This window comes from Panthera onca, chromosome C2 (assembly GCF_046562875.1).
Source record: "Panthera onca isolate mPanOnc1 chromosome C2, mPanOnc1 haplotype 2, whole genome shotgun sequence".
Taxonomy (NCBI): Eukaryota; Metazoa; Chordata; class Mammalia; order Carnivora; family Felidae; genus Panthera; species Panthera onca.
Window position 1 is genome coordinate 136,715,117 of NC_138347.1, and position 27,875 is coordinate 136,742,991.

Here is a 27,875-nt window from a genome sequence, read left to right on the forward strand (position 1 = left end):
AACTGCTGTTCACAATACCATGACTATTCATTCATTTCATTGACTAGGGGGCACCTAGCTGGCTCAGTGAGTAGAGCATGTGACTCTTGATCTCGAGGTCATGAGTTCAAGCCCCACGTCGGGTGTAGAGATTACTTTTAAAATAAATAAATGAAACCACATTATATAAAAAAAAAAGATGACTATCACACTTCATTGACTAGTATTTATTGTGTGTCAACCATATGTTCAGGATTACAGACAGAGAAAGCTGAATAAAATAATTATCAATAATAATCATAGAGCATTTATTCATTCAGTAAATTCTTATTAGCCTCCAAATGCCAGGCATTGTGCTGGGAGTGGGGATACCATGGTAAATGAGAACTTCTAAGAGACCACAGTCCAGAAAGGGAGACTAGCTTTGGACACAATGTGAAAAATGCCATCAGAGTAGAATCACAAATGCTCTAGCCAAATAAAAAAAGAGTACTTCTCCATCCCTTACCATAATAATAATCCCACTTTATTGGAATTACTTGGTTTTTTGGTTTGTTTGGTTTTTTTTTTAAGTTTATTTATTTTGAGAGGGAGAGAGCACACGCCAGGAGGGACAGAGAGAGAATCCCAAGCAGGCTCTGCACTGACAGCAAGCCAGCCAGATCCAGGGCTTGAACCCATGAACCAAGAGATCATGACCTGAACTGAAACCAACAGTTGGATGCTGAACCAACTGAGCCACCCAGACACCCTGGGGAATTACTTGTTTTAATAATATCCACCTTCCCGGGGCTCCTGGGTGGTTAAGTCAGTTGAGCGACTGACCGCTGCTTTTGGCTCAGATAACGATTTCATGGTTTGTGAGTTTGAGCCCCTCATCCGGCTCCACACAGTCATAGTGTGGAGACTGCTTGAGATTCTCTCTCTCTCATTCCCTCTCTCTCAAAATAAATAGATAGATAGATAGATAGATAGATAGATAGATAGATAGATAATTTTCCTTCTCCTACTAGGGCATCTGACCGCTACAGCAGTCCCTGTTTATCCGCTGAGGGATACATGCCAAGACCCTCAGTAGATACCTGAAACCACAGATAGCACCCGAACCTTACACAGACTGTTTTTTTCCCCGTACATGCTGTTTTCCCCTCCATATATACCCATGTTGAAGTTTCACTTATAAATTAGGGACAGTAAAAGATTAACCACAATAGCTAATCATAAAATAGAACGGTTACAAAAATATACTGTAACAAACGTTTTGTAAATATGGTCTCCCTCTCTCCCAAAATATCTTACTGCCCAGTACTCACCCTTCTTGTGACGTTGTGAGACCATCAAATGCCTACGTAACGAGATGCCGTGAGGTGAATGTCGCAGGCATTGTGACGTCAGAAGGAGGAGGACTTGCTTTCCCACCATGCTTGGCGGCAGGGAACCGAAACCCCGGAAAGCCGAACCGCTAATGAAGGAGGGCGACTTTATATGCGAAGCGCTGAGCAACCGTGTCAGAAACGGAGGAGGTGCTGAGTAAATATGTGGGAAATAAAGAAGGCAAGGAAGGGACCAGGGGGGAGGGAGGGAGGATGGAAGGAATATCTCTGACCCCGAAATCCAATCTACCCAGTTTGGTTATACAAGATATTTATAACACCTCCTCTTCTCACAATCCATTTGCCAACCAGCAGTGGCCTGGCAGTGAGACAACGTCGCATTGTCTTTGATGCGACCGCTCCAGAGAGGTGAGGAAAGGAGGCAGTGTGGGTGAGGCATGGCCACAAAATCAGCAAACCTTATCCACCAGCCAATACAGCCCACAAATTCTCCGGAGGGCAAACCTTCATGAATTGCTTTAGGTATATACATAGATGTTTTAGGGTAGTTCACGGAAGAATCGTCTCAGTGCCCCTAGCTTTATGCTCGGTTAAGAGCTAGGCGTTTCGTCAGTGTTGCTATAAATTGAATTGAAAAGAGTTGTAAGGAAGGAATTAAGTCATCAGAACCATAGTATGTGTGTGCGTGTGTTCATCAATTACCTATATCTTCAAGTAAACACCCTGCAGAAAACCTAGCATGAGGTCTCAAATTCAAAGCTTCTAAGGCCTCCCGCAGATATCTGACCTGCGCCAAGTTTTCAATATTCCAGCAGATGAGGAAGAATATGATGCTAAAGAGTCTTTGAATATTTTTTCCAGCTCATACCTACTTTAAGGTACTTGATGCAGTTCTGTGATTAGAATTATCATTGTCATTCTAAAGAGAGTATAATTCAAATGCACAGGGTATCACATGACAATACATACCAAATCCTCGGGTGCTCGAACATGAGGATATGAATTGACCAGATCAGGAGGTTAAAGCAGAGCAGAGCTGTGGCAAAATCAAAACCAAACTGGGGTGTGATTTCCATGTTCTTGACACATGGAGGCTTTCTACTTTCTGCAAATTAGAACTTCCCACAGTTTCCCAGCTTGGCTAAAATTTACTGCCTACTTCTCAAACCTGAATCCCTTGAAAGCAGAGCTCTCTCCTTTGTCAATTACACCTTTATGTGTTATTCCAAAAAAGGAAAAGATGAGCCCAGTTCTTTCTCCCTGCTTCCCTACTCCATTATAAAACTAAGCATACTCCGATATTGCACTGACTTCTTCAGATATCATATAATAAGGTAATGTTTATGGGTGAAAAAAATCATTTAATACATTAATACATTTTCTCAAGGTTAACATTTTACTAAAATCTTTAATTTCCCAAAGCAGGGAGTGAAAAGAAAGGATGAAGTTAGTTAATACTAAGAAAGAATACTGATGTTTGCTTCTTAGGAAGCAAAGATGACCACTATTTTCTTTCAAATAAAGAAAACCAAATAGATTTCCTAAGATAGAGTTGGTGATCCAGAAATCATTTAGGATAATAATAATAATAATAATTTATTTAGGGATTACTATATAAGGTATATACTACTGTTAAGCCTTTTAACAAATAGAGAAATCATAGCTTGGAATGGTTAATACTTGTCCCCAAGGTCATAAGTCTACCGAGTGATGGAACTAAAAATGTAATCCAGGTAGTCAGATGCCCCTAGTGAAGGAATAAATTTCAAAGCAGAAAATAACAGTTTCTCACTGCAATGAAAATATATTTCCTTTAAACCTTGATGTAACTCATCTGTCCATAAATACAGGCAATTGTAATACACATTAGGAGGATCTGGCCTTAAAACATAGCTCCTGGCTCCATTTATATGCTGGAAAATTTTGGTTGTCAATATTGATTAGTCAGAAGTTATTTCCTTCACAGGCCAAAAGCATTTAAAATCTTCTGAAAGAGATAAACATCAAATTCTAAAGTGACATCCATTATTTACATAGTGATTGTGCACATTTTTGCCATTTCCTGGGCCCTTTACAATTTTTTATGGACCAGTACCTACCAGACATTCATTAAATGCTTCGTTAAATGAAATGAATGCGTAAATGAGTATCACTGGCACTCTGTCTTGGGCAACTGCTTAAGACCAAATCTGACTGGGTGCTCTGATCCTTGGCTACTTCAATTACCTTTTGCCACCTAACAAGTTACCCCCAAACTTAGTGGGTTAAAACAATAACAATTTATTATTGCTCATGATTCTACAGGTTGACTGTAGGTTCCGCTGAGCAGTTTTTCTGCTCCACATGATGTTGGCTGAATCACGGGTGTGGCTACATGCAGTGAGGAGCTGGGCTGGGGTGCCTCAGTGTTCTTTCACATGGGTTATCTCTGTCTCATCTTCTAGGAATTCTACACTCTGCCTCTCTGTGCCGCAGAGTTTCCTGGACTTCCATGAAGCTGGTTCCAGGAGAAAGCCTTCCAAGAAGAGCAGCCCCAAAATGCAGACACTTACAAGGTACTCATGTGGTTGAACACACACTCAATGTGGGAGAGGACAATAGAGAGCATGAATCCAGAGGTGTGGTTTATTTAAGCAAATGGTATAATAATCTACCTCATAGATCAACTTGTTTCCACTCTTATCTCTTTCAGTACAAACTGGTCTGGAATAGTAGAGTTGTAATCATCAGAATCCTTTTAGTTAGAACTAACAAAAACTCAACTCAGACAAACTAAAGTAAAAACCAAAATATATAGACTCATGTAATTATAAATTCAGGCATAGATGGATCCAGGTGCTCAAATACTGTGTTTGGGACTCTCTCCCCCTCCATCTCTTGGCTCTACTTGAGTAGACAATTACCTGTTGTGATTAGATCCCTGGCCGCAACCTCTTCTTGTTCCTTCTTTGGGGAGGAATTCCTCTATCTTGGCATTTTGTCTAGGTCTCTGTCTTCTGTGTGTTAGGAAAGTCTGCTGTATTTTCTGCTTCTGGGGGGTAAAAATGGCTATATTAAGAAGAGGTTGGGGCGGGGGCGGGTAGGGGGACCCAAAGTTCCCTTGTCCCTCAAACACAGCAGTGTTGAGGCCAAAGGACTTTGAATTCCAACAGTCCAGGCTGCAGAGTGACAAAGTCGTCTCCAGGACCCACAGGGATAATCTGGCTGGCCACAGGTGCGTGATTGCAAACTGGGAGAGATAAAATGGGCCTCATGGGCATGGAGGGGAGGGACAAAGGGGAGGGACAAAGGGAAGAGAAAGGCTGGGGAAGCATAGGACTGTACCTGGACAAGAGAAAAACCACCGACCCGGACAGAGAAAGATGCAGTCTCTAACTGTGGGGCTTACTCCAGACAGGGGCCCGCTGCCCAGTTCACACACCTGGTGGGAAGGGGAGCCAGCCTTGGGCTCGGTAACTACTTCAGAGGCACAGTCTGCAGTGGGAGAAAGCAATACCCTCCCGGGAGTGCTGTGGGAAGAAGGCATATAACCTTTCAAAGGACAAAGACTGCCTGCACCCACCAGCCAGAGGCCATATATCGGCGGGGAGGAGCGGCACTTTCCCGGAACCAGGGCACATGGAGCCAGACTCCTTAAGACATCAGGGTTTAAATCTCAGCTGATCACCAGGGAGGCACCGGGAGTCGGGAGTTGGCGGAGCGGGACAAATCCCTTCGTTCGCGCCCGCAGCACAGTGAGGACAGCCTGAACAGAGTAGTTTGGGACACCCAGTGGGTGGAGGAGAGACTGGGGTGTCGCCATTTTTCTCCCCATCACCAACAAGGTGGGGCTTCAGGGAACTGACAGTGGGCCCACAGGGGAGGCGGGGCCCATACACACCAAACCACGCCCCTCTGCACCTAGTAACTGTGTATCTACTGGAGAGGGATTGACGCTGTGGAACCAGCCAGCCCCTCCTCCAGACCTGCACTGCCACGGGTTCCAAGGCACCCAGCGACTTTGCATTTTCTGATTTAATTCTTGGACAGTTCTTAATATATATATATATATATATATATATATATATATATATATATATATATTTTTTTTTTTTTTTTTTTTTTTTTTTTTTTCCCCCTCTTCTCTTCCTTTTCTCCTTTTTATTTCTTCCCTCCTCTAGTCTGGTTATTCTGGTTGTTGGTTTGTTTAAGCAGACATATTTAACCTATTCTCTTTATACCTATTCTGTATCTCCTTCTTTATTTTCCCCTCTCTCTCTCTGGATTAAGCCATAGAGTTTCTCTGCCTGGTCAAGTTTCTTTTCTTTTTCCCCGCCCCTGTCATATCTCTTTTTGTATGGGATAAGGCCTCTTCCATCAACACCACCACCCCACTGTTTTTGCTGTAGCTGGTGTTTTGGGGTTTTTTTCTTTTCTGGTTTGTTTGCTTGTTTTCTTTTCCTGGGCTACTTCAGCGAAAAAATCAAAGCACACTTGGTGGAGGGTCCAAAACATCACTACGAGTGAGGAGATAAAGCAACCAGAGTCACAACTACAGAGAACAAGTAACACCCTCCAAAAACACCTCCTGAAGGGCCAGGCCCTGGACAGTGTATGACCCCTCTTTAATATAGTAGTGCTCACAGGGGCACCCGGGTGGCTCAGTCGGTTAAGCGTCCGACTTCAGCTCAGGTCATGATCCCACGGTTCATGAGTTCGAGCCCCGCATTGGGCTTCGTGCTGACAGCTCAGAACCTGGGGCCTTCTTTGGATTCTGTGTCTTTCTCTCTCTCTGCCCTTCCCCCACTCGTACTCTGTCTGTCTCTCTCTCTCAAAAATAAATAAAACACTAAAAAAATTGTTTTTTAATTTTAAACTGTGTAGTAGTCCTCACAGTTGCAGGACACATAACAAGTTTTTAAAACACATAAGGGACAAAAAACTAGACAAAAATGATGAAACGGAAGAATTCTCCTCAAAAGAAATTCCAGGAAGAAATGACAGCTAAAGAATTGATCAAAACATATAAACAATATAACTGAACAAGAATTTAGAATAATAGTCATAAGATTAATTGCTGGGCTTGAAAAAAGCATAGAAGACAGCAGAGAATCTATTGCTGCAGAGATCAAGGAACTAAAAAATAGTCACGATGAATTTAAAATACTGTAAATGAGGTGCAAAATAAACTAGAAGTGGTGACAGTGAGGATTGAAGAGGCAGAGGAGAGAATAGGTGAAATAGAAGATAAAATTATGGAAAAAGATGATCTAGCTGAGAAAAAGAGAGATAAAAAAATTCTAGACCATGAAGGGAGAATTAGAATACTAAGTGTTTCAATGAAACGGAATCATACCTATATGATAGGAGTTCCAGAAGAAGAAGAGAGAGAGAAAGGGGCTGAAGGTATACTTGAACACATCATATCTGAGAACTTCCCCAATCTGGGGGAAGGAAACAGACACTGAAATCCAGGAGGCACAGAGAACTCCCTTCAGGCATAACTTCTGCATGATATATCATAGTGAAACCAGCAAAATACAAGATAAAGAGAGAATTCTGAAAGCAGCTAGGGACAAATGGGCCTTAACCTACAAGGGTAGACAGCAGACCTATCTACTGAAACTTGGCAGGTCAGAAAGGAATGGCAGAAAATTTTCAATGTGCTGAATAGGAAAAATATGCAGCCAAGAATCCTTTATCCAGCAAGTCTGTGATTCACAATAGAAGGAGAGATAAAGGTTTTCCCAGACAAACAAAAACTGAAGGAATTCATCACCACTAAACTAGCCCTACAAGAGATCCTAAGGGGGACTCTGTGAGTGGAATGTTGCAAAGACCACAAAGGACCAGAGACATCACTACAAGTATGAAACCTACAGATAACACAATGATTCTAATCCACATCTTTCAGTAATAACACTGAGTGTAAATAGACTAAATGCTCCAATTAAAAGACATAGGGTACCCTAATGGATAAAAACAAACAAACAAACAAAAAACAAAAAAACAAGACCCATATATTTTCTGTCTATTAGAGACCCATTTTAGACCTGAGGACACTTTCAGATTGGAAGTGAAGGGATGGAAAACCATCTATCATGCTACTGGAAGTCAAAAGAAAGGTGGAATAGCCATACTTGTATCAGACAAACTAGATTTTAAACTAAAGGCTATAACAAGAGATTATATCATAATTATGAGGTCTATCCATCAAGAAGAGCTATCAATTATAAATGTTTATGCACCAAATTCAAGAACACCCAAATATATAAAACAATCACAAATATAAGCAATCTTATTGGTAAGAATGTGGTAATTGCAGGGGACTTTAATACTCTGCTTACAACAATGGACATCCAGACAGGAAATCAATAAAGAAACAATAGCCCTGAATTATACACTAGACCAGATGGACTTGACAGATATATTCACAACTTTTCATCCTAAATCAACAGAATACACATTCTTCTCAAGTGCACACAGAACATTCTCCAAGATACATCACATACAGTCACAAAACATCCCTCAATAAATATAAAAGAAATAAGATCATACCATGCACATTTTCAGATCACAATGCTATGAAACTTGAAATCAACCACAGGAAAAAGTTTGGAAAACCTCCAAAGGCATGAAGTTAAAGAACATCCTACTAAAGAATGAATGGGTCACCCAGGCAATTAAAGAAAAAATTAAAAAGTATATGGAAACAAATGAAAATGAAAACACAACAGTCCAAACCCTTTGGGATGCAGCAAAGGCGGTCCTAAGAGGAAAATATATTGCGATTCAGGCCTATCTCAAAAAAACAAGAAAAATCCCAAATACAAAATCTAACAGCACACCTAAAGGAACTAGAAGCAGAGCAACAAAGAAACCCCAAGGCCAACAGAAGAAGAGAAATAATAAAGATCAGAGGAGAAATAAACAATATAGAATCCAAAAACAAACAAAAAAACAGCAGCAGCAACAACAACAACAAAGTAGAACAGATCAATGAAACTAAGACCTGGTTTTTTGAAAAAATAAACAAAATTGATAAACCCCTAGCCAGACTTCTCAAAAAGAAAAGAGAAAGGACCCAAAATAGATAAAATCACGAACGAAAATGGTTTTATCACAAACAATCCTTCAAAAATACAAGCAATTATCAGAGAATACTATGAAAAACTATACATCAACAAACTGGACAACCTGAAAGAAAGGGACAAATTCCTAGACACCCACACACTACCAAAACTCAAATGGGAAGAAATAGAAAATTTGAACAGACCTATAAGTAGTGAAGAAATTGAATCAGTTATCAAAAATCTCCCAACAAATAAAGAGTCCAGGACCAGATTGCTTCCCAGGGGAATTCTACCAGACATTTAAAGCAGAGTTAATACCTGTCCTTCTCAAGCTGTTCCAAAAAATAGAAACGGAAGGAAAAATACTAGACTCATTCTATGAAGCTAACATTACCTTGATTCCCAAACCTGACAGAGACCCCACAAAAAAAGAGAATTACAGGCCAATATCCCTGATGAACATGGATGCAAAAATCCTCAAGAAGATATTAACAAATTGAATTCAACAGCATATAAAAAGAATTATTCACCATGATCAAGTGGGATTCATTCCTGGGCTGTAGGTCTGGTTCAATATTCACAAATCAATCAATGTGATACATCACATTAATAAAAGAAAGGATAAGAACCATGTGATCCTCTCAATAGATGTAGAAAAAGCATTTGACAAAATACAGCATCCTTTCTTAATAAAAACCATCAAGAAAGTCAGGATAGAGGAACATACCTAAACATCATAAAAGCCATGTATGAAAAGCCCACAACTAATGTCATCCTCAAGGGGGAAAAATTGAGAGCTTTCCCCTTGAGATCAGGAATACAACAGGGATGTCCACCCTCACCACTGTTGTTTAACATAGTGTTAGAAGTCCTAGCATCAGCAATCCGACAACAAAATGAAATCAAAGGCATCAAAATTGGCAAAGAAGAAATAAAACTTTCACTTTTTGCAGACTACATGAAACTCTACATGGAAAACCCAAAAGACCCCACCAAAAGGCTGCTAGAACTGATACATGAATTCAGCAAAGTCACCGGTGAGAATGCAAACTGGTGTGGCTACTCTGGAAGACAGGATGGAGGTTTCTCATAAAGTTAAAAATAGGCTACCCTACAACCCAGCAGTTGCACTACTAGGTATTTGCCCAACGGTTACAAAAATACTAATTTGCAGGGACACATGCATCCCAATGTTTATAGCACCATTATCAATAATAGCCAAACCATGGAAACAGCCCAAAAGTCTATCAAATGATGAATGGATAAAGAAAAATGTGGTATGCATGTGTGTGTACACGTGTGATGGAATATTACCCAGCCATTAAAAAGAATGAAATTGTGCCATTTGCAATGACATAGAAGGAGCTAAAATCTATTTTGCTAAGCTAAACAGGTCAGTCAGAGAAAGACAAATACTATATGATTTTATGCATATGTGGAATTTAAGAAACAAAGAGGAACGCAGTAGAAAGGGTAAGAAAAAAAGAGAGAGAGAAGCAAACCATAAGAGACACCTTACTATAGAGAACAAAGAGAGTTAATGGAGGGAGCAGGGTGGGGGATGAGCTAAATGGATGATGGCATTAAGGAGGGCACTTGTGATGAGTACTGGGTGTTGAATGTAAGTGATGAATCACTAAATTCTACATCTGAAACCAATATTACACTATATGTTAACTAGAATTTAAATAAAAACTTGAAATAAGAAACGAAAAAAAGAAGCAAACAGGGGCGCCTGGGTGGCTCCGTCGGTTGAGCGGCCGACTTCGGCTCAGGTCATGATCTCGCGGTCCGTGAGTTCGAGCCCCGCATCGGGCTCTGTGCTGACAGCTCGGAGCCTGGAGCCTATTTCGGATTCTGTGTCTCCCTCTCTCTGACCCTCCCCCATTCATGCTCTGTCTCTCTCTGTCTCAAAAATAAATAAACGTTAAAAAAAAAATTTAAAGAAGCAAACAAACAAAGACAGTTACCATGTGATAAAAAAAATCAACAATCTATGTTTAAATGGTCTTCATAGCTCACAGTCTCAGAAGAGAGCCTTCTATTGCTTTTGATTTCTCAAAAGAAATTATTTCCAGTGAGTCAGTGGAAAGGTTGCTTTTAGTCTGCTTTTTACTAAAAGTATAATAGTACCAATTGCTATTGCTGTATTAACAAATTTTCATAAAACTTAAGTGGCTTTAAATGACATAAAATGAAATAAAATAAAAAAGTCATTTTATGATCTCACGGTCTCTCTGGGTCAGAAACTTGACACTGGTTCCCTGGGGAAGTTCTGGCTTCAGATTTCTCGAGTGGTTGTAGTTACATAGTGACTGGAGCTAGAAGTGAGGTAGGGGAATGGGGTCAGAAGGAGCAGATGGGAGTTGGCCAGGCATCTCTCTATATATATAGTTTCAGGCCTTCTCCATGTGGTCTTTCCACATGGGATAATTTGAGCTTCCTCATAGCATGATGGCAGTTGAACTGTTTACGTGGCAGCACAGGACTCCAGCATACATATTCCAACAAACAAAGGAAAAGATGCATCATCTTTTGTGACCTAGACCTAGAAGTCATGCTGCATCACTTCTGCAGTCTAATTGGTTATAAGTGAGACATGAGAGATTTAAGAGAAGAGAAATTAGACTCCACCTTTTGATGGTGGGGCAAGTATCTATAAGAACATGGGGAGTGGGGGTGTCAGGTTGGCTCAGTCAGTTAAGTGTCTAACTCTTGATTTCAGCTCAGGTCATGATCTCATGGTTCATGGGTTCAAGCCCCACGTTGGGCTCTACACTGACAGAGCTGAGCCTGCTTGGGATTCTCTCTCCCTCTCTCTCTGCCCCACTCCCGCTTGCCGTTGTTCTGTCTCTCTCTCAAAATAAATAAACAAATAGGACAAGTGGGCTTAGAAATATTCTTTTGGCCACCTTTGGACAATATAATCTGCCACAGCAGCCCTTATAGGGCTCTGGCTTGATTCAGGAACCTCATTTCTAATGTATACCTTGCATAGGCTCAGGTTATCATGATGTCATGCTACGAACATGTTTCTCTGATTTCAAATTACCTCTTTGTTTCAAGCATTCAAGGATTTCTATTTCTTTTTTTTTTTTTTTTTTTTTTAGAGAGATACGATTTAGTTGTGTTTCTATTCTCATATTTCATCCATCAGGCCCATGTGTTAGTAGTGGGAGGAGAAACAGCCCAGTTCAAATGCCCAAAACTGGATTACAACTCTGTTCCTTGTCTCTGGAAACTTCAGTCCCATTTGGCAAAGATTGCCACCAAGATTAAGTTTATTCTCATGTTTTAACTTGAGACAAAAAAGCACATGGATTCTTTAGCTTACTGTTTTAGTTCTCTTGTCAAAGGTGAACCCAGATATAAGTACAATGAGTCTTGAGCAAAATAACTAAAATAGAGTCACGCCTATATGTCAGTGAACTACAGAACATAAAAAATATGAAAAAGTCTTGAAAGCAAGAAGAGAGAAAAGATATATGACCTACAAAGAAACAGTCAGAAATCACTCATTTCAAAAGTAACAATGTGAATTAAAATGCAGTGAATATTGCCAACATGTTGGCCAACAATAATTATCAATTAAAATACTATACTGAACTAAAACATTATGTGATTGAAAATGAAAGTGAAAACAGATTAAATTAACAATCATTAGCCATATCAGAAAGAACCACTAAAAAGGAAAAGAAGGAAATTAAACTCAGAAAGAAGTGAGTTGTAAGAAGCAATGATAAGCATAGAAATTGTAAACATACGGGGCATAAATCAGCTCATTCAGAAGTCCTTTCAAGTCATTAAGGTACAGACTAAAAAGAAGAATGGTCAAGACACATCCCTGATATATTCCTTTCAACATTTTATCTGATACATTAGGTGGTGTTTCATACATGTGCTGACCCTTGCAGAGGTAACCACAAGATCCTGGAACTCTATTAATCTATTAATTATGACAGGAGAGACAGAGAAATAATTACACGCAAACTAAACTCTCAAACTCATTTCAGTGATTGGTTTCATCCTTGTTTACTACAGTTCGTAAATTATGAAATATACTCCTTTTGGTATTCCCCTGTCTTTCCCTCCACCCAGATAGAGGTGCAAGTGAAAAGTTAATACAACACTTCTAGTTTTCTTCAACATGTAGAGAGCTTAGAAGTCAAATCTCCCATCCTTACAATCTAAAAAAGCAAAACAAACTGAAAAACAACTTTTCCTGGGCCCATCAGGGAACTGACACTGCAGGGTAAACTGCCAATCCAAAATCTGGAGAGACAGCAAAATCCAGAGTCACAGATGAGATCCGCTTCCCTGGAGGAGGAGCTGCTGGCACTAGAAGCTGGTAGGAAACGATCATTGTGACAAATTGCTGAGGCTGACAATCGAGCAGCCTGAGACTGAGAAACTCCTGGGGGCCACACTGTTGGGGGGGTTCCCCCCACTCCGTTGGATTTTACCTTCAAGAAAACTACCAAGTTCTCATGATGAAGATCACAGAAAGACTGGGTGGATTTGGCAGAGGAAGGAGAATAATCATTATGAAAAATGTCCAAAGTGCTCTCTATAACACAGGTCTACTTCCCAGGGAAAGAATGAAGCAGAGCGTTATCCCAACTGGGGGGGTAGGGGGGTCGGAGGATATTCCTCCTACTCCACCTCATCTAGCTCTCTGGCCTCATGTCAGGAGGGAAAAAAAGCTCTTCCACCCTATCAACAGTTAAGAAGGTCACAGCCCTGAGACACAGGCCTTCTAAAAGACTGAGGTTTCATCTTAAAGTTGTACAATGCTTCCCCTCCCCCATACCATACCAGCTCCCCAACAGGCCTCCACTATCACAGCAGGTTACAGATGAAGGAACTATGACATGCAGACTCTAAGAGTTCTAAGGAAACCCAAAATCTACAGGAGAGAGACATCAAGGGCATTAAAGGAATATGAAGCCTCTGGTACCTATAGCTACAGCAAACATGAAATGCATCCCACCTCCTAGCCAGGTTAACATAAATTTTCCCAAATCCTATTGAACTCACTTCCTATATTACCCAATACAACATGACCAGCTTTCAACTAAATCTTACAACCAAAGGCAAAATCAAAGGAAAGAAAAAACACACTCCAAAGAGAGCAAGCATTAGAACCAGATTCAGATATGACACAGCTGTTGGAATTATCAGACAAGTAATTTAAAATATCCGTGATTTAATATGTTAAGGAATATGAAGAGTAGACAACATGCAAGAACAGCTGGATAATATAACCAGATAGATGAAAACTCAAAAAAAAAAAAAGAATCAAAAGGAAATTATAGAAATCCAAAACACTGGAACAGAAATGAAGATTGATTTGGGTGGGCTCATCAGTAGACTTGACATGGCTAAGAAAAAAAATCAGTGAGCTTGAAGATAGGTCAACAGAAACTTCCCAAACTAAAAGGCAAAAAGGAAAGAAAAAGAGCAAAACATCTAAGAGCGAAGGGACAATTTTATTTTCAAAAGGCCTAATGTGCATAATTTGAATGTCAGGAAAGAGAAAGGGAGGGAGAAAGGACATCATTAAGCTCATTGTTAGATTAATGTAGATATAGATGTTTACACATAGAAATATTTGTAAATATGTATAGGTACACAGTCTAATATACACATATATATTTGCTTGCTCTATTAGCTAAGAGGGCATGGAAGCAAAGACACTCCAGTAGTAATTAGCACACTTAGTGCTCAGAACTTGATTTCCAATACCATTCTCTACTAAAAGGGCTGGTTAGGATTCTTTGGAGAAATGGCTATACTGAGAGCACAAGTGCTATCCCTAGCCAGCTGCACTGTATCACCCAGAAGCTTTAGAAATGCAGAATCTCAGCCCCCGGGTGGGGGAGGGGGGTGGGGGAGGGGGTACCTACCAAGTAAGAAAATGTATTTTAAAAAGATCTATGGGTAATCTGTATGGATGTTAAACTTTAAAAGGTACTAACTTAGGGACACCTGGGTGGCTCAGTCAGTTAAGCTAAGCATCCGACTCTTGACCTCTGCTGAAGTCTTGATCTCAGGATTGTGAGCCCAAGTCCCATGTTGGGCCTACCTGAATGAATGAATGAATGAATGAATGAATGAATGAATGAAAGAAAATAAAAGGCACTGACTTAGTGGCTATCAAATATAAATCGCCTATCCTCACCTCCCCCCAGCAAAATTCTTCTACTGGTAAATCTCAAGAATTTAGTTCTTCTGATAGACACATTTGCTGCAAAAGTTGTTGAACTTACCAAGATTCTAACTGTAAATATGTTTCTACCAGGACCAAATTTCTAAAGAAATTTTTAACTTTACTCTAAGTTCTGTACTAGTTAACCATCCTTCTAACAACTTAAAGAATTGGGATGGGAGTGCCTTTTTAACAAGCTAAGCATGCATTAATCAGTTCAAGGTATTGATTGATATACATGAGCTGACTCCAAGAGAGGGGGGAAAAAAAGGGCTTTTTCCTCTGCCCAGGTGAAGGTGTGTTCACCTCTATCTACAGAGTAGAAAATCAGGCAGAGTAATTACAGGTGGAATAAGGACTGTAAGCTCCAGATTACTCTCAGGAAACATTTCTGAGTCTAAACGCACTTTTTAATTAGCTCTTCCAATAGCATCATGCTAATTGGCTAATTTGGAAATGATATGAGACCCTGTGTGCTTTAAAGAAAATCTGTTTGTTGATATATTTATTTGCACCTGAGACTGTCTTATTGCTGGCAGGACAGATATTATTAAAACAGAATCACCTGCTTATTTTAACCAGATTTTTTTTCAACGAACACACATGAATTGGATTATCCCTAGGGTTTCAGGAGGAAGTATTAGCATTTTGAGTGATAGGAAATTGCCACTTAGCTGGGAAATAAATGAGCTTTAAATAGATCCCATTATTTTTTACAAGGCTATTATTGTAAATGTTTCATAATAGAAGAAATGCCCTTCAAGTCTATCCTCATTGGTGGTTTATGGTTGGGGTGTTAACCTCTAAGTAGCCCAGCTCTTCACATCCAGCCACAGTGAGTTTTCATATTTTGACTATATAAAATAAAATTACCTTTTATTGGCCCACATAATATTTCCAACAAGTTTCTCTATTTGTTAGCTATGTTGTAAAGAAAATGTATTAAATTTATTTGCCTGGGCTAGGAAACTGGCTTTTTAAAGTTTTCATGGGTTTAACATATTTTACCTTTAACAAGACTATCTGAACACTATAGAAATATGGATTTAGGTGAGAACTTGGTGATATATTTGGATATTTATTTTTATCTCACTTGAATATTTCTCACTGCTTTACTTGTGTCACTCAGAGATAACACTTTATAATCCAAACAAGCCTCACTCTAGCTTACTATTTAAAATGTTCCTTTCCAGCCTAATTACTGCCACTAAATAATAAAAGAAGAAACTGCATGGATCATCCTGGATTTCACAAAGTACAGTGGTAAAAAGTCTCCTCCCTCCAGTTTAACAGTCTTCTTTTTACTCAGTATTATTGAGCCTCTGCAGCTATTCTGCACTGTGGGCTAAGGCTCCTCAGTAAGTTTGGAAATGCTAGGGTGCCCCCTACCGTTGTAAATGGGGAAGCATGTTTCTTTGCATCTCCATTCAGAGAACAGCATTCTCCTGAAAATGATATTTAACCAAAGTTCAGATGCGGGGTGGTTAGTCACGTGGTAAGTGGATGGATGGATGGATGGATGGCAAGAAAATAAGGATATATATGAAGCCCACCTGAGGATAAAATTTAAATTTAGCTACTTAAATGTTTACCTGGTCTAGAGGTCTATCTATGGGGGGAAGAAGGGGAATTGAGTATTACATGACCAAAAATATTTGCGTGTGTTCTTTTCTAAAATAACAGTGTGTATCTTTCATCATGATTTCAAAGGGATATGAAACCAGGGTCATTCTCTCTCTGTTACCTTCCCTGTCGTCTTTCTTGGTAGTATCAATATCCAGGTAGGTGATCCTTCTGCTTAACAATGGACTTCTCACTTTTTGTACTCCTTTCCTTCAATGATCCTATTCTCCACCTGTTTAAGTCATGCAATCCTATTATCACATCCTAGACATTCTCATTACCAACAACTACCACGTACAGAATTTCACTTTGCAAGCATTCCACTTTGTGATCACCAACTCCTATTTTATATATAACTTTTTCATATATATATATATATATATATATATATATATATATATATATAACTCTCCCACAATTCTTTGACTGACTGGGATAGCCCAATCCATTAATCCTGCCATTTTTCACTATCATTTATTTCTGAACTTCCTCTTTACTCATCTTAGTTTCCATGTTCTATCACTGGAATCAACTCCTTGCATACACTCAACTCCTTGGTCCCTTCCTCCCACCATTTTATTCACCAGGTTAAATTCCACCCCTAAATTCATATCTCCACTTATTCCAAATCTGAAGTGCAGCAGTTGCATATGAAGAAACTAACCAAAGAAAGATACAAAATCAAGTAATTGGTCTCACTTTCAATTTATGATCACCAAATTCAGGAGGGCTGGCAATTTTGCTATATTATTGATAAATCATATTTCACCAAAATTTTAAGCTTATGTTCTTTGAAAGACACTGTTAAGAAAATAAAAAGGCAGGGCACCTGGGTGGCTCAGTCGTTTGAGCAACCAACTTCAACTCAGGTCATGATCTTGTGGTCTGTGAGTTCAAGCCCCACGTCAGGCTCTGTGCTGACAGCTCAGAGCCTGGAGCCTGCTTTGGATTATGTGTCTCCCTCTCCTTCTGCCCCTCCCCTACTCTGTCTCTGTCTCTCTCTCTCAAAAACATTTAAAAAAATTTTTTTTCAAGGCAAGCTAAATATAGAAGAAAATATCCACAAAACACATACGATAAAGGATTTGTATCTATAATACGTAAAGAACGCACAAAACTCAATAATAAGAAAACAAGCCATTTAAAAAAATAGGCAGTGAAGTGCATGCATGGCTCAGTCGGTTAAGCGTCTGACTCGATTTCTGCTCAGGTCATGATCTCATGGTTCGTGAGATCAAGCCCCACATGAGGCTCCAAGCTGACAGCACAGAACCTGCTTGGGATTCTCTCTCTCCCTTTCTGTCTACCCTTACCCTGCTCATGCTTTCTCTCTCTCCCTCTCTCAAAATAAATAAACTTTTTAAAAAACTAGGCAGCATGTTAGAATGTATACTTTACCAGAGAAGATATATGCATGGCCAATGAGCCCATAAAGGATGCTCAACATCATTAGTCACTAGAAAAATGTAAATTAAAACCACAATGTGCTATTACTTCAGACCTATTAGACGAAAATAATTTTTTCAAACACGATACCAGGATGAACTAGAACTCTCATAAATTGCTGGTGAAAATGCAAAATGATAGAGCCATTTTGAAAACAGATTTTCAGTTTCTTATACAGTTAAGCATATGCTTACCATATAGTCCAGCAATCTCACCCGTAGTTATTTTCCCGAGAGATGAAAACTTATGTTTACACAATACCTATTCACAAGTGTTCGTAGCAGCTTTATTCAGAATTGGTAAAGACTGGAAACAACTCAGATGTCTAACTGGTAAACAGATAGACAAATTGTGGTGTATCCATACAGTGGAATATTACTCAGCAATAAAGAATGAACTCCTGACCCGTGCAATGACGTAGATGGATCTTCAAATCATTACTAAGTGAAAGAAGTCACTCTCAAAATGCTAGCTACATATTCCATGATTCCATTGATATGACATTTTCAAAAAGGTGGAAACTACAGGACAGAGAAACAAATGAGTGGTTGTGAGGGGCTAGAATGTGGAAAAGGAGATGTTTACCGCAAAAGGGTACCAGAGAATTTTGTGACGTGATAGAACAGTTCTATGTTGTGTTTGTGACAGTGGATCTGACTGAATGTAAATGATATCTCAATAAATCTATTTAAAAATTGATGCATTGATGCCTGGGTAAGTCAGTTAAGTGTCTGACTTCAACTCAGATCATCTTGTAGTTCGTGAGTTCGAACCCCACATGGGGCTCTCTGCTGTCAGTGTGGAGCCCACTTTAGATCCTCTTTCCCTCTCTCTCTCTGTGCCCCTCCCCTTCTCCCTCTCTCTCTCTCTCTCAAAATAAATGAACTTTAAAAAAATAAATACTTTAAAAAAATAAAAAATAGAATAACAACATGAAAATGGATACAATGTATTATAAAATCAAGATACCAAATACCTAGGAATAAATCTAACAGAAAATGTACAATATCTCAACATGGAAAATTGAGAATTACTGAGATAAAGAAAAGTTCAATAAATGTATGAATGTATCATGTTTATTGTTTGGTAGTCAAAACATTATAAAAATGTCAGTTTCCCCCAATTCATCTTTACACTCAATGCAATCACAGTAAGAATCCCAGTATATTGTGTGTGTACACATTTTTTTAAAAAATAATAAAATGAGGAGCTCTGCTCAAAGCATAGTGATAGACATGCCAGGTGGATTCTAAATTACCTAGAGCAGTAAGTCAGTGGGGATTATCGAATCTGCCAAAATCAACGATGGACACTTACTTAAGAAAAAGAATCAGGGGGATGAGGACAAAACGAAGAAGAAGTCAACATAATTATATTAATATATGGAGAACAAAATAGTACTTACAAGTAGGTGAGATGAGCTATGACCTGAATCAGGTCTTTTGACTCATATTTATTGAGCTAAAATGGTTCTAGGTGCTCACATATGCCATCAAAGCTGCCTTACAAGTTCATAAGGGACTTATGTTATTTCCATTTTGTAAATAAGAAAGCCACAGCTTTGTAAGTTTAGGTGTCCTTCCTAAGGTCACAAATCCAGATTTGTTATTCATATCAAATGCTCTCAGTTTGCTCCTCAAGAAGAGTCTGATTGATAAACTAAAATTGCTAAGCATTTTATGACACCATGTGGCCAGATTTAGTGAAGCGTGAGGGCCTGAAGACCGTGTCATGCCAGGACCGTAATTCTTACAAATAGGAATCAAGAAATCAGCACTACTTTTCTGATGCAACACAATCTGGGGGAAAGGATGTCACTTTAGCAAAGAGTGGAAAAAAACTAAATGATGAATTAGAAATCATTGAAGGCATGAAACTTGATTGAGATGACAGTTCCTCATACTTTCTTAATATAGCCAAATACAAGATGTTCATCTGCATGAAAAGAAAATCTCCAGCATCATGCACCTCACAGCATCCCAAGCACCATGAGCTGTTTGATTCCAGGAGCTGACCTGGTGCAGTGCAGCTGGTTTCACGGTTGGGCTGTCCGCTTTTTGCTGAACCTTGGTCGGAGATGGCATACTGCTGACGGCAGGTTAGTCCACATATTAAAGGCTGGTTCCCCCCCCCCCCCATTATAATTAATATACAGAGTTATATTAGTTTCAGGGGTATAATATAACTATTCAACAATTCTCTACAGTTCTCAGTGCTCATCAAGATAAGTGTAATGTAAACCTCTTTTTTTCACCCGTCCCCTCACCTACCTCCCCTTTGGCAACCAGTGGTTTGCCAAAGAGTCTGTCCTTTTGTCTTTTTTTCTTTATCAGTTTTGTTTCTTAAATTCCACATATGAGTGAAATCATACGGTATTTTCTTTCTCTGACTGGCTTATTTCACTTAACATTACACCCCCTAGGTTCCTCCATGTCATTGCAAATGGCAAGACTTCATTCTTTTCATGGCTGAATAACATTCCATAGGTATGTATGTATACCCACATACCACCTCTACTTTATCCATCCATCTATGGATGGACACGGGTTGCTTCTGTATCTTGGCTGTTTTAAATACTGCAATAAACATAGGGGCTCATATATCTTTTTGAATTAGTGTTTTCATTTTCTTTGGTTAAATATCCAGCAGTGGAATTACTGAACCATATGGTAATTCTATTTTTAATTTTTGAGGACCCTCTGTACTATTTTCCAGAGTGACTACACCAATTTGCATTCCCACCAACAGTGCACCCAAAGGTTCATTTTTCTCCACATCCTTGCCAACACTTGTGGGTTTTTTGCATGTTTTTTTATGTTAGCCATTCTCATATATGTAAAGTGATATCTCATTGTGGTTTTAATTTGCATTTCCCTGATAGTGATTTTGGCCATCTTTTCATGTGTCTGTAGGGCCATCCTAATGTCTTCTTAGGAAAAATGGGTATTCGGGTCCTCTACCCATTTTTAATTGGGACTATTGTTTATTGTAGTTTTAAATCTCTTTTATTATTAATATTTTTTGGTGTTAAGTTATATAAGATCTTTATATATTTTGGTTATTAACCCCTCATCTGATGTATCATTTGCAAATATCTTCTCTCATTCAGTAGGTTGCCTTTTTGTTTTATTGATGGTTTTCTTTGCTATGCAAAAGCTTTTTATTTTGGTGTAATCCCAATACTTTAATTTTCCTTTTGTTTCTCTTGCCAGAGGAGACATATCTAGAAAAATGTATCTATAGCTGATATTAAAGACATTACTGCCTATGTTTTCTGCTAGGAATTTTGTGGTTTCAGGTCTCACATTTAGGTCCTTAATCCATTTTGATTTTATTTTTGTTTATGGTATAAGGAAGTGGTCCAAATTCACTCTTTTCCATGTAGTTGTCCAGTTTTTTCAATACCATTTGTCTTTTTCCCACTGTATATTCTTGCCTCCTTTGTCATAGATCAATTGACCATAAAAGCATGGGTTTATTTCTGGACTCTTTATTCTGTTCTATCGATCTACGGTGTCTATTTTTGATGCAGGGTCTTTTGTGGTTCCATATGCATTTTAGGATTATTTGTTCTAGTTCTGTGAAAAATGTTGGGATTTTAATAGATATTGCATTAAATATGTGGATATTTAATGCTTTGGGTAGTATAGACATATTAACAATATTTGTTCTTCCAATCCATGAGCACAGCATCTTTCCACTTGTGATTTCTTCAATTTCTTTCATTAATATATAGTTTTCAAAATACAGATCTTTCACCTCCTTGGTTGTTTATTTCTGGGTACTTTATTATTTTTGGTGCAATTTTAAGTGGGATTGTTTTCTTAATTTCTCCTTCTGCTACTTCATTAATAGTGTATAAAAATGCAATATACTTATGTATATTAATTTTATATCCTATGACTTCACTGATTTATCAGTTCTAATAGTTTTTTGGTGGAGTCTTTAGGCTTTTCTATATTTAGTATCATGTCAACCGTAATTAGTGAAAGTCTTACTTTTTCATTACCAATTTAGATACCTTTTATTTCCTTTCCTTTTTTAAAAAAAAGTTTATTTATTTATTTTGAAAGAGAGAGAAAGAGAGTTCAGAGGAGGGGCAGAGCAAGAATCCCAAGCAGGCTCCATGCTGTCAGCACAGAGCCCAATGCGGGGCTTGATCTCATGACTGCAAGATCGTGACCTGAGCCAAAACCAAGAGTCAGACCCTTAACTGACATGACTATTATACATTGATTTGTGGTTATCATTAGGCTTATATATAACATCTTATGCACATAGCAATATTGATTGTCAAACATAGGGTGTGAACCCATTCTAAAAGCACTAAGTTTTTACTCCCCACCAACCATGTTTTATGTACATCATGTCATACTTTGCAACCTTTTATTTTGTGAATCCCTTGACTGACTTTTGTATAATTGATTTTACTGCTTTTGTACTTTAACCTCCATACAGTTTTATAAGTGATTAATCTACTTTTTTAGTTTTTTAAGTTTATTTATTTTTGAGAGAGAGAAAACATGAGCAAGGGAGGGGCAGAGAGAGAGGAAGACAGAATTCCAAGCAGGCTCTCCACTGTCAGTGCAGAGTCCAATGTGAGGCTGAACATGAGCTGAAACAGATATGTAACCAACTGAGCCACCCACGTGCCGCTTGTCTAACTTCCTGTGTTTGTTTTTATGTATTAGGAGAGTCAGTTATGTCCCTTGGTCTTGAAAATAGTGGCTTTATGGGGCACCTAGGTGGCTCAGTTGGTTGCATATCTGACTCTTGATTTCAGCTCAGGTCATGATTTCACAGTTCATGGGTTCCAGTCCCACCTCAGGCTCAGTGCTGGTGGCATGGAGCCTGCTTGGGATTCTCTCTCTCCCTCTCTCTCCCTGCCCCTCCCCTGCACTCATGCATTCTCTCTCTCTGTCTCTGCCTCTCTGTCTCTCTCTCAAAATAAATAAACTTAAATATTTTTTTAAATAAATTACCCATATAATAAATGAATTATAAAATTACATTTTCTAGAGAATGGGCAATTTTTTAAACTTCAGGTCTCTCTCTCTCTCTTTTATAAGTAATGGTAGACTACACTGTAACAACAGTATCTTAAACAGTAATTTTTCATACTAATAGACAATGAACAACAAAATTCAAAGTCAATCACAGAAAAACATTGACAGAATACATTTTATTGATAATTCAATTAATCAAGTTGTATTACTAATCAAGCTTCAGTGGTGGCTTTAACCCACACTGGTGCTTTTGATGTATAGGAAGAACACACTATGCTGAGGTCACACCTTCTCACCATCCCTACTTCATCAGGCCAGAGCATCAGAGGGCCAAGGCATGAGAGGAAATGATTGTGTGCAATTTGCTACTAAGAGTGCTCTAAAGCTGCAAGTAATGGTGGGTCAGCTGTGTCCTCTTCACATACTTTAAGGGCAATATGCTTTTCTGGCCATAGGAAGAGGTTTTTTTTTAAGTTTTTATTTAAATTCCAGTTAATTAACATACAGTGCACATAGATTTCAGGTGTACAATACCTGGTGCTTATCACAAGTGCACTTCTTAATCCCCATCACCCATTTAACCCATCCCTCCACCCACCTTTCCTCTGGTAACTATCAGTTTGTTCTCTACAGTTAAGAGTCTGCTCCTTGGTTTGCCTCTTTTTTTTCCCTTCACTCATTTGTTTTGCTTCTTAAATTCCACATATGAGTGAAGTCATATATGTCTTTCTCTGACTGACCTATTTCATGTAGCATAACACACTCTAGTTCCATCCACATCAGTGCAAATGGCAAGAATTCATTCTTTTTCATGGCTGAGTAATATTCTAGTGGGGGGGTATGTGTATGTGTGTGTGTGTAAACACCACATCTTCCTTACCCATTCATCAGTTGATAGACACTTGGGCTCTTTCCATAATTTGGCTAGTGTGGATAATGCTGCTATAAATGGCCATAGGAATATATTAAAACTAATGGCTATCGTGTCATTGTTGGAACTCCAGCTTTTCTTCTCTAAATTCTGCTCCTTGTGTTTGTTTTCCTCAGATGCTAACACAGATTGAAAGCTTGCTAAGCTTACATTCTGTCATACTGACACCTCAAGAGAAAAATAACAAAAGATTGAAGGCAAAATTTTGTCAACCTAGTATCACAAACTAGACTTTGAATTTCATTCAACCAACTAAAATGCATAGACTTCTTAAGCATCTGTCTACAATGCTTTCATTACAAACATCTACATCATTCTGAACTAGGCCTTTGGTGAGATGAAAGATTAACTCTAAGTGCTCATCAAGTTGTTTGGTGTTTTACAGAAAACAATACAATAAATCTTAAAATCCCAAATCAAATTTATTAGCAATACACATAGGCATATGAGTCCTACTTCAGTGACTGACATCTAACATATCTAAAACCAGAATGGACTCAACATTTTAATGAACAGAGATTTAACATTTCTTTTTTTAAATGAATGAACTCCAAAAATATCACATGGTTGTTTTACACTTGATCCGGTCTGCATGTTGTAGCTCATCCAGAACATTTCTGATGGTCTCTACAGAAACTTCTCCTCTGTGATGTTTTTTTGATGCAAGATTCCATACATTTTCAAATTCTTCATCAGAAAGCCTGACACCAATGTTACATAATATCTCTGCAATCTAGGGGAAAAATTGAAAGTCAGACTGAGATCTATGTTTTTAAATTTGTATTTTAATATCTTTAATATTTTTAGAGTGCCTGGGTGGCTCAGTCAGTTAAGTATCTGACTCTTGATTTCAGCGCAGGTCATGATCTCATGGTTAGTGAGATCTTAATGAGCCATGTTGGGCTCTTGCACTGACAGACTGGGATTCTCTCTCCCTCTCTCTCTGCCCCTCCCCCACTCACACTCTAACTCTCTCTCTCAAAATAAATAAGCATTAATGCAATTAAGAGGGTATTCACCTATACTAACCCATATATAAAATTACTTTCAACTATTTAAGTGTTTCTGGTTATTTTAAAAGGTAGTTGGTGCCTGAGTGGCTCAGTCAGTTAAGCGTCTTTGGCTCAGGTCATGATCTCACAGTTCGTGGGTTCAAGCCCCATGTCGGGCTCTGTGCTGACAGCTCAGAGCCTGGAGCCTGCTTCGGATTCTGTGTCTCCCTCTCTCTCTGCCCCTCCCCTGCTCGCACTCTGTCTCTCTCTCTCTCAAATAAACATTAAAAAAAATTTTTTTAAGGTAGCAGCCAAATTCAAGCAGAAAGAATAAAAAGTTAGAGAAGACACATTGGATTTAAGTTCCATCTCACTCACTTCTTGTCACTAGGATCTTGTGTATGTCATGTAAACCCCTTGAAAATTCCCTTCTCTAAAATAGGATCATTTATAAAATGTCCCTAACTGGCCCGATATAAACTTTACAGTTGTGAATGTGCAAATGCCAGAGAGATAAAGCATGCATGAATAACTGAGCAAACTAAAATCTGAACATACTGAAAGCCAGCAAACTTTGGTTAGCAACCTCTCTGCAATGATAATTATTAAAGGAAAACATAAGGAAGGAAAGATAAGACATAGAAGTAGAAAGAAATGTTAGAGTGAGTAGAGGAAATAAAAGATTTGAAAAAAAATTAAATTTAAAGGAGGAAAAACATTTATTATGAAGCACACAGAAAAAAAAAAAAAGCAGAGGGAAATAGAAAGAAAGGTTAGACAGTGAATAGGAAAGCCAAAGAAATAGAAGAGTTGCAGAATACATCTATTAAGCGGAATCTTAACAATTTAAAGATCCTGGAGAAATGATGTGCCCTCCTGGGAAATTAACCGTATGATCAACTACACTTGAAATTCAGAAGAGCTGCCAGAAGCTGCAGTTGTACAGCAAAACACCTCAGTGCCCCTGTGCAGAACAGCGTTTTCCTGCTGCCCCACCCACAATGACAGGTAAGGAGTGTCCCCACAGAGTCAACTCCTGAAGTGGCCTCCTCCTCCACTTCCTTTCCCCCTCCTCAGGAGGCATCCCTCCCTTAGGTCCCCATTCCATTGTAATACACAGATTAGCTGATCTTTCCAGAAACCCGTCCATTCTCACTCCAACCACTCATCTGGGTTCTTTTTTTTTTCCAGATGTGTGAGACAAAGGATGACTTCCTAGTTAAAAGAATTTTAGGCAACATGCAACAAGCAGGAGATTTTTGTTTCTTTTGGCAACCCTGAACTTCTATTTCATATGGCCGTTAGAGTAATTAAGAGATGTGAAAACACAGTCTGGGGGTGTCCCTTCTCTGATCCCCCGGGCATGGTCCCAAAGGCCAGGCAAAAGGCCTTTCCTCTGAGTTTCTCCCTTCCTCTGTCCCCTACCTCAGTGGGGATGAATTGTTAGAATGAATCTGTTATAATTAAGGTAGGAGTTAGTAAATTTTCAAGTAATCAACTCTTCATCTGAAGTCTCAGAAAGCATCATATGTCTACATGTCTCCTCATATCATTCCTAGCTCTGGATATGAGAGTTCTGAAGCAGCAGTTGTGTCCTAGATTACACGCTGCCTTCCACGAGTGCAGATCAAGCAGGCTGACCATGCGTTGCTATTAATCCTTGGCCCTAAGAACCCTAGTGGCTATTCTGATGTAGCTGGTCACTCCTGTTTTCTAACCCACTTAGGAAGAAAATCACCTGGAATATGAGGACCATGTTTTCTAACAAACAAAACAGAAACAAGATACATGGGCTGACAAAGAACGTGGCAACAGGATGGAATATTTTAAATCAGATAGCAGTATATAAGGAGGGTGGCAGAGTGGCCCTTCTCATGCCTACTCTCTGGTTTTGGAGATATAAAACCATGAGATACTTACACAAGGAAAGGAGTGATCCCTTTTGATTGAGTTCCTTAGGAAAACATTTCTTTTTATACATAGGTCCTAGTGGATGTATCATATGAGAGTAATGTTTCCTATCACAGAGGAAACTCTGCTCCAAGAATTGTACCAAAATGTCACAACCAAACTAAATAGTATCCTTAAGAATCCTCTATTTGGGGATCCTGATGACTTTTATAACATAAAAGCTCAACTTTTTAAAAGTCTAAAATTAAATAGGTGTTGATAAATAAGCATTTTCATCTTTGTGTGTTTATGCAAAGTTGACATGTCTTTCAACTCTTTTGAAATAATACACTCTACCTCTTTTTTAGATCTTGTCTTGAAGAAGTCTCTTTCAAACACTCCTTTCTGGCCAAAGATGGTAGGATGTAGTAATGAATAGGCATTGCCCTCTTCACCATAATTAGTTCTATCACTGATGCGACGAATTCGGGGGGCAGGGATATCAGACCGAATGGTTGGAACACCATAGATGGGATAACCTAGGACATCAATGAGAGAGGAAAACAGACATTCTACAACTGAGCTATACAATACAGTAGCTACCAGTCACCTGTCACTATTGAGTACACACTTGAAATGGGGCTAGTCTGGGGTGCCTCGGTGGCTCAGTCCATTAAGCATCTGACTCTTGATTTTGGCTTGTGTCATGATTTCACATTATGAAATTGGGCCCTGCATTGGACTCTGCATGCTTGAGATTCTCTCCCTACCTCTCCCTCTGCCCCTGCCTTGCTTGCATGCATGCACTCACTCTCTCTCAAAAAATAAAAAAGAAATATCTAAAAAAAAAAAGAAAGAAAAAGAAATGGGCTAGTCCAAATTGAGATGTGATGTAAGGGTAAAATACACACTGAATTTCAAAGATTTAGTACCCCCCAAAAAGTGAAATATTTAATCATATTGTATTGATTACTTGTTGAAAAGGTATTTGGGAGATCTATGTATTATATATAAAGTGTATATACTATTAAAATTGATTTCACCTGTTTCTTTTTCCTTCTGTTTTTTTGTGAGAGAGAGAGAGTGCAAGCAGGAAGGGGCAGAGAGAGAGAGGACAGAGGATCCAAAGCGGGCTCTGCACTGAGAGCAGTGAGCCCAACCTGGGGCTTAAACTCACAAACTGTGATATCATGACCTGAGCCAAAGTTGTATACTCAACGACTGAGCTACCCAGGCGCCCCTCCCTGTTTCTTTTTCTTAATGTGGCTACTAAAATTTTTTAAATACATGTAACTCCAATTATATTTTTATTGGACAGTACTATTCTAATGGGAGTAGAAGCTCATTACACCAGAATATATGGCATATCTAAAAAATCCAGTTAAGAAAAACATGCAAATCCTTAGTCATGTCC

The 27,875-nt window shown here is 38.8% G+C and overlaps 2 protein-coding genes and 1 long non-coding RNA gene across 11 annotated transcripts in view; 1 reads left to right on the top strand and 2 right to left on the bottom strand.

The window, feature by feature from the left end:
- LOC144612792 (uncharacterized) overlaps nucleotides 1–1,371 on the bottom strand; it is a 240,230-nt gene extending 238,859 nt beyond the window's left edge. For all 8 annotated transcript variants that reach the window (XR_013549882.2, XR_013549881.2, XR_013549877.2 and 5 more), the window contains exon 1: nucleotides 1,293–1,371. The gene's annotated coding sequence lies outside the window, so the exon portion shown is untranslated. The remainder of the gene's footprint in view (nucleotides 1–1,292) is intronic.
- On the top strand, nucleotides 1,371–26,821 carry LOC132683049 (uncharacterized). The gene is made up of 6 exons (XR_014135253.1): nucleotides 1,371–1,502; nucleotides 3,758–3,868; nucleotides 19,559–19,740; nucleotides 20,065–20,128; nucleotides 25,424–25,579; nucleotides 25,763–26,821. It is a non-coding gene; the product is annotated as an uncharacterized LOC132683049 (long non-coding RNA).
- EFHB (EF-hand domain family member B) overlaps nucleotides 23,983–27,875 on the bottom strand; it is a 48,743-nt gene continuing 44,850 nt past the window's right edge. For both annotated transcript variants that reach the window (XM_078432397.2, XM_078432396.2), the window contains 2 exons: nucleotides 26,819–27,000; nucleotides 23,983–24,312 (listed from right to left, as the gene is read on the bottom strand). In XM_078432397.2, coding sequence (XP_078288523.2) covers nucleotides 24,139–24,312; nucleotides 26,819–27,000 — 356 coding nt within the window. In that variant the 3' untranslated portion in view covers nucleotides 23,983–24,138. The remainder of the gene's footprint in view (nucleotides 24,313–26,818; nucleotides 27,001–27,875) is intronic.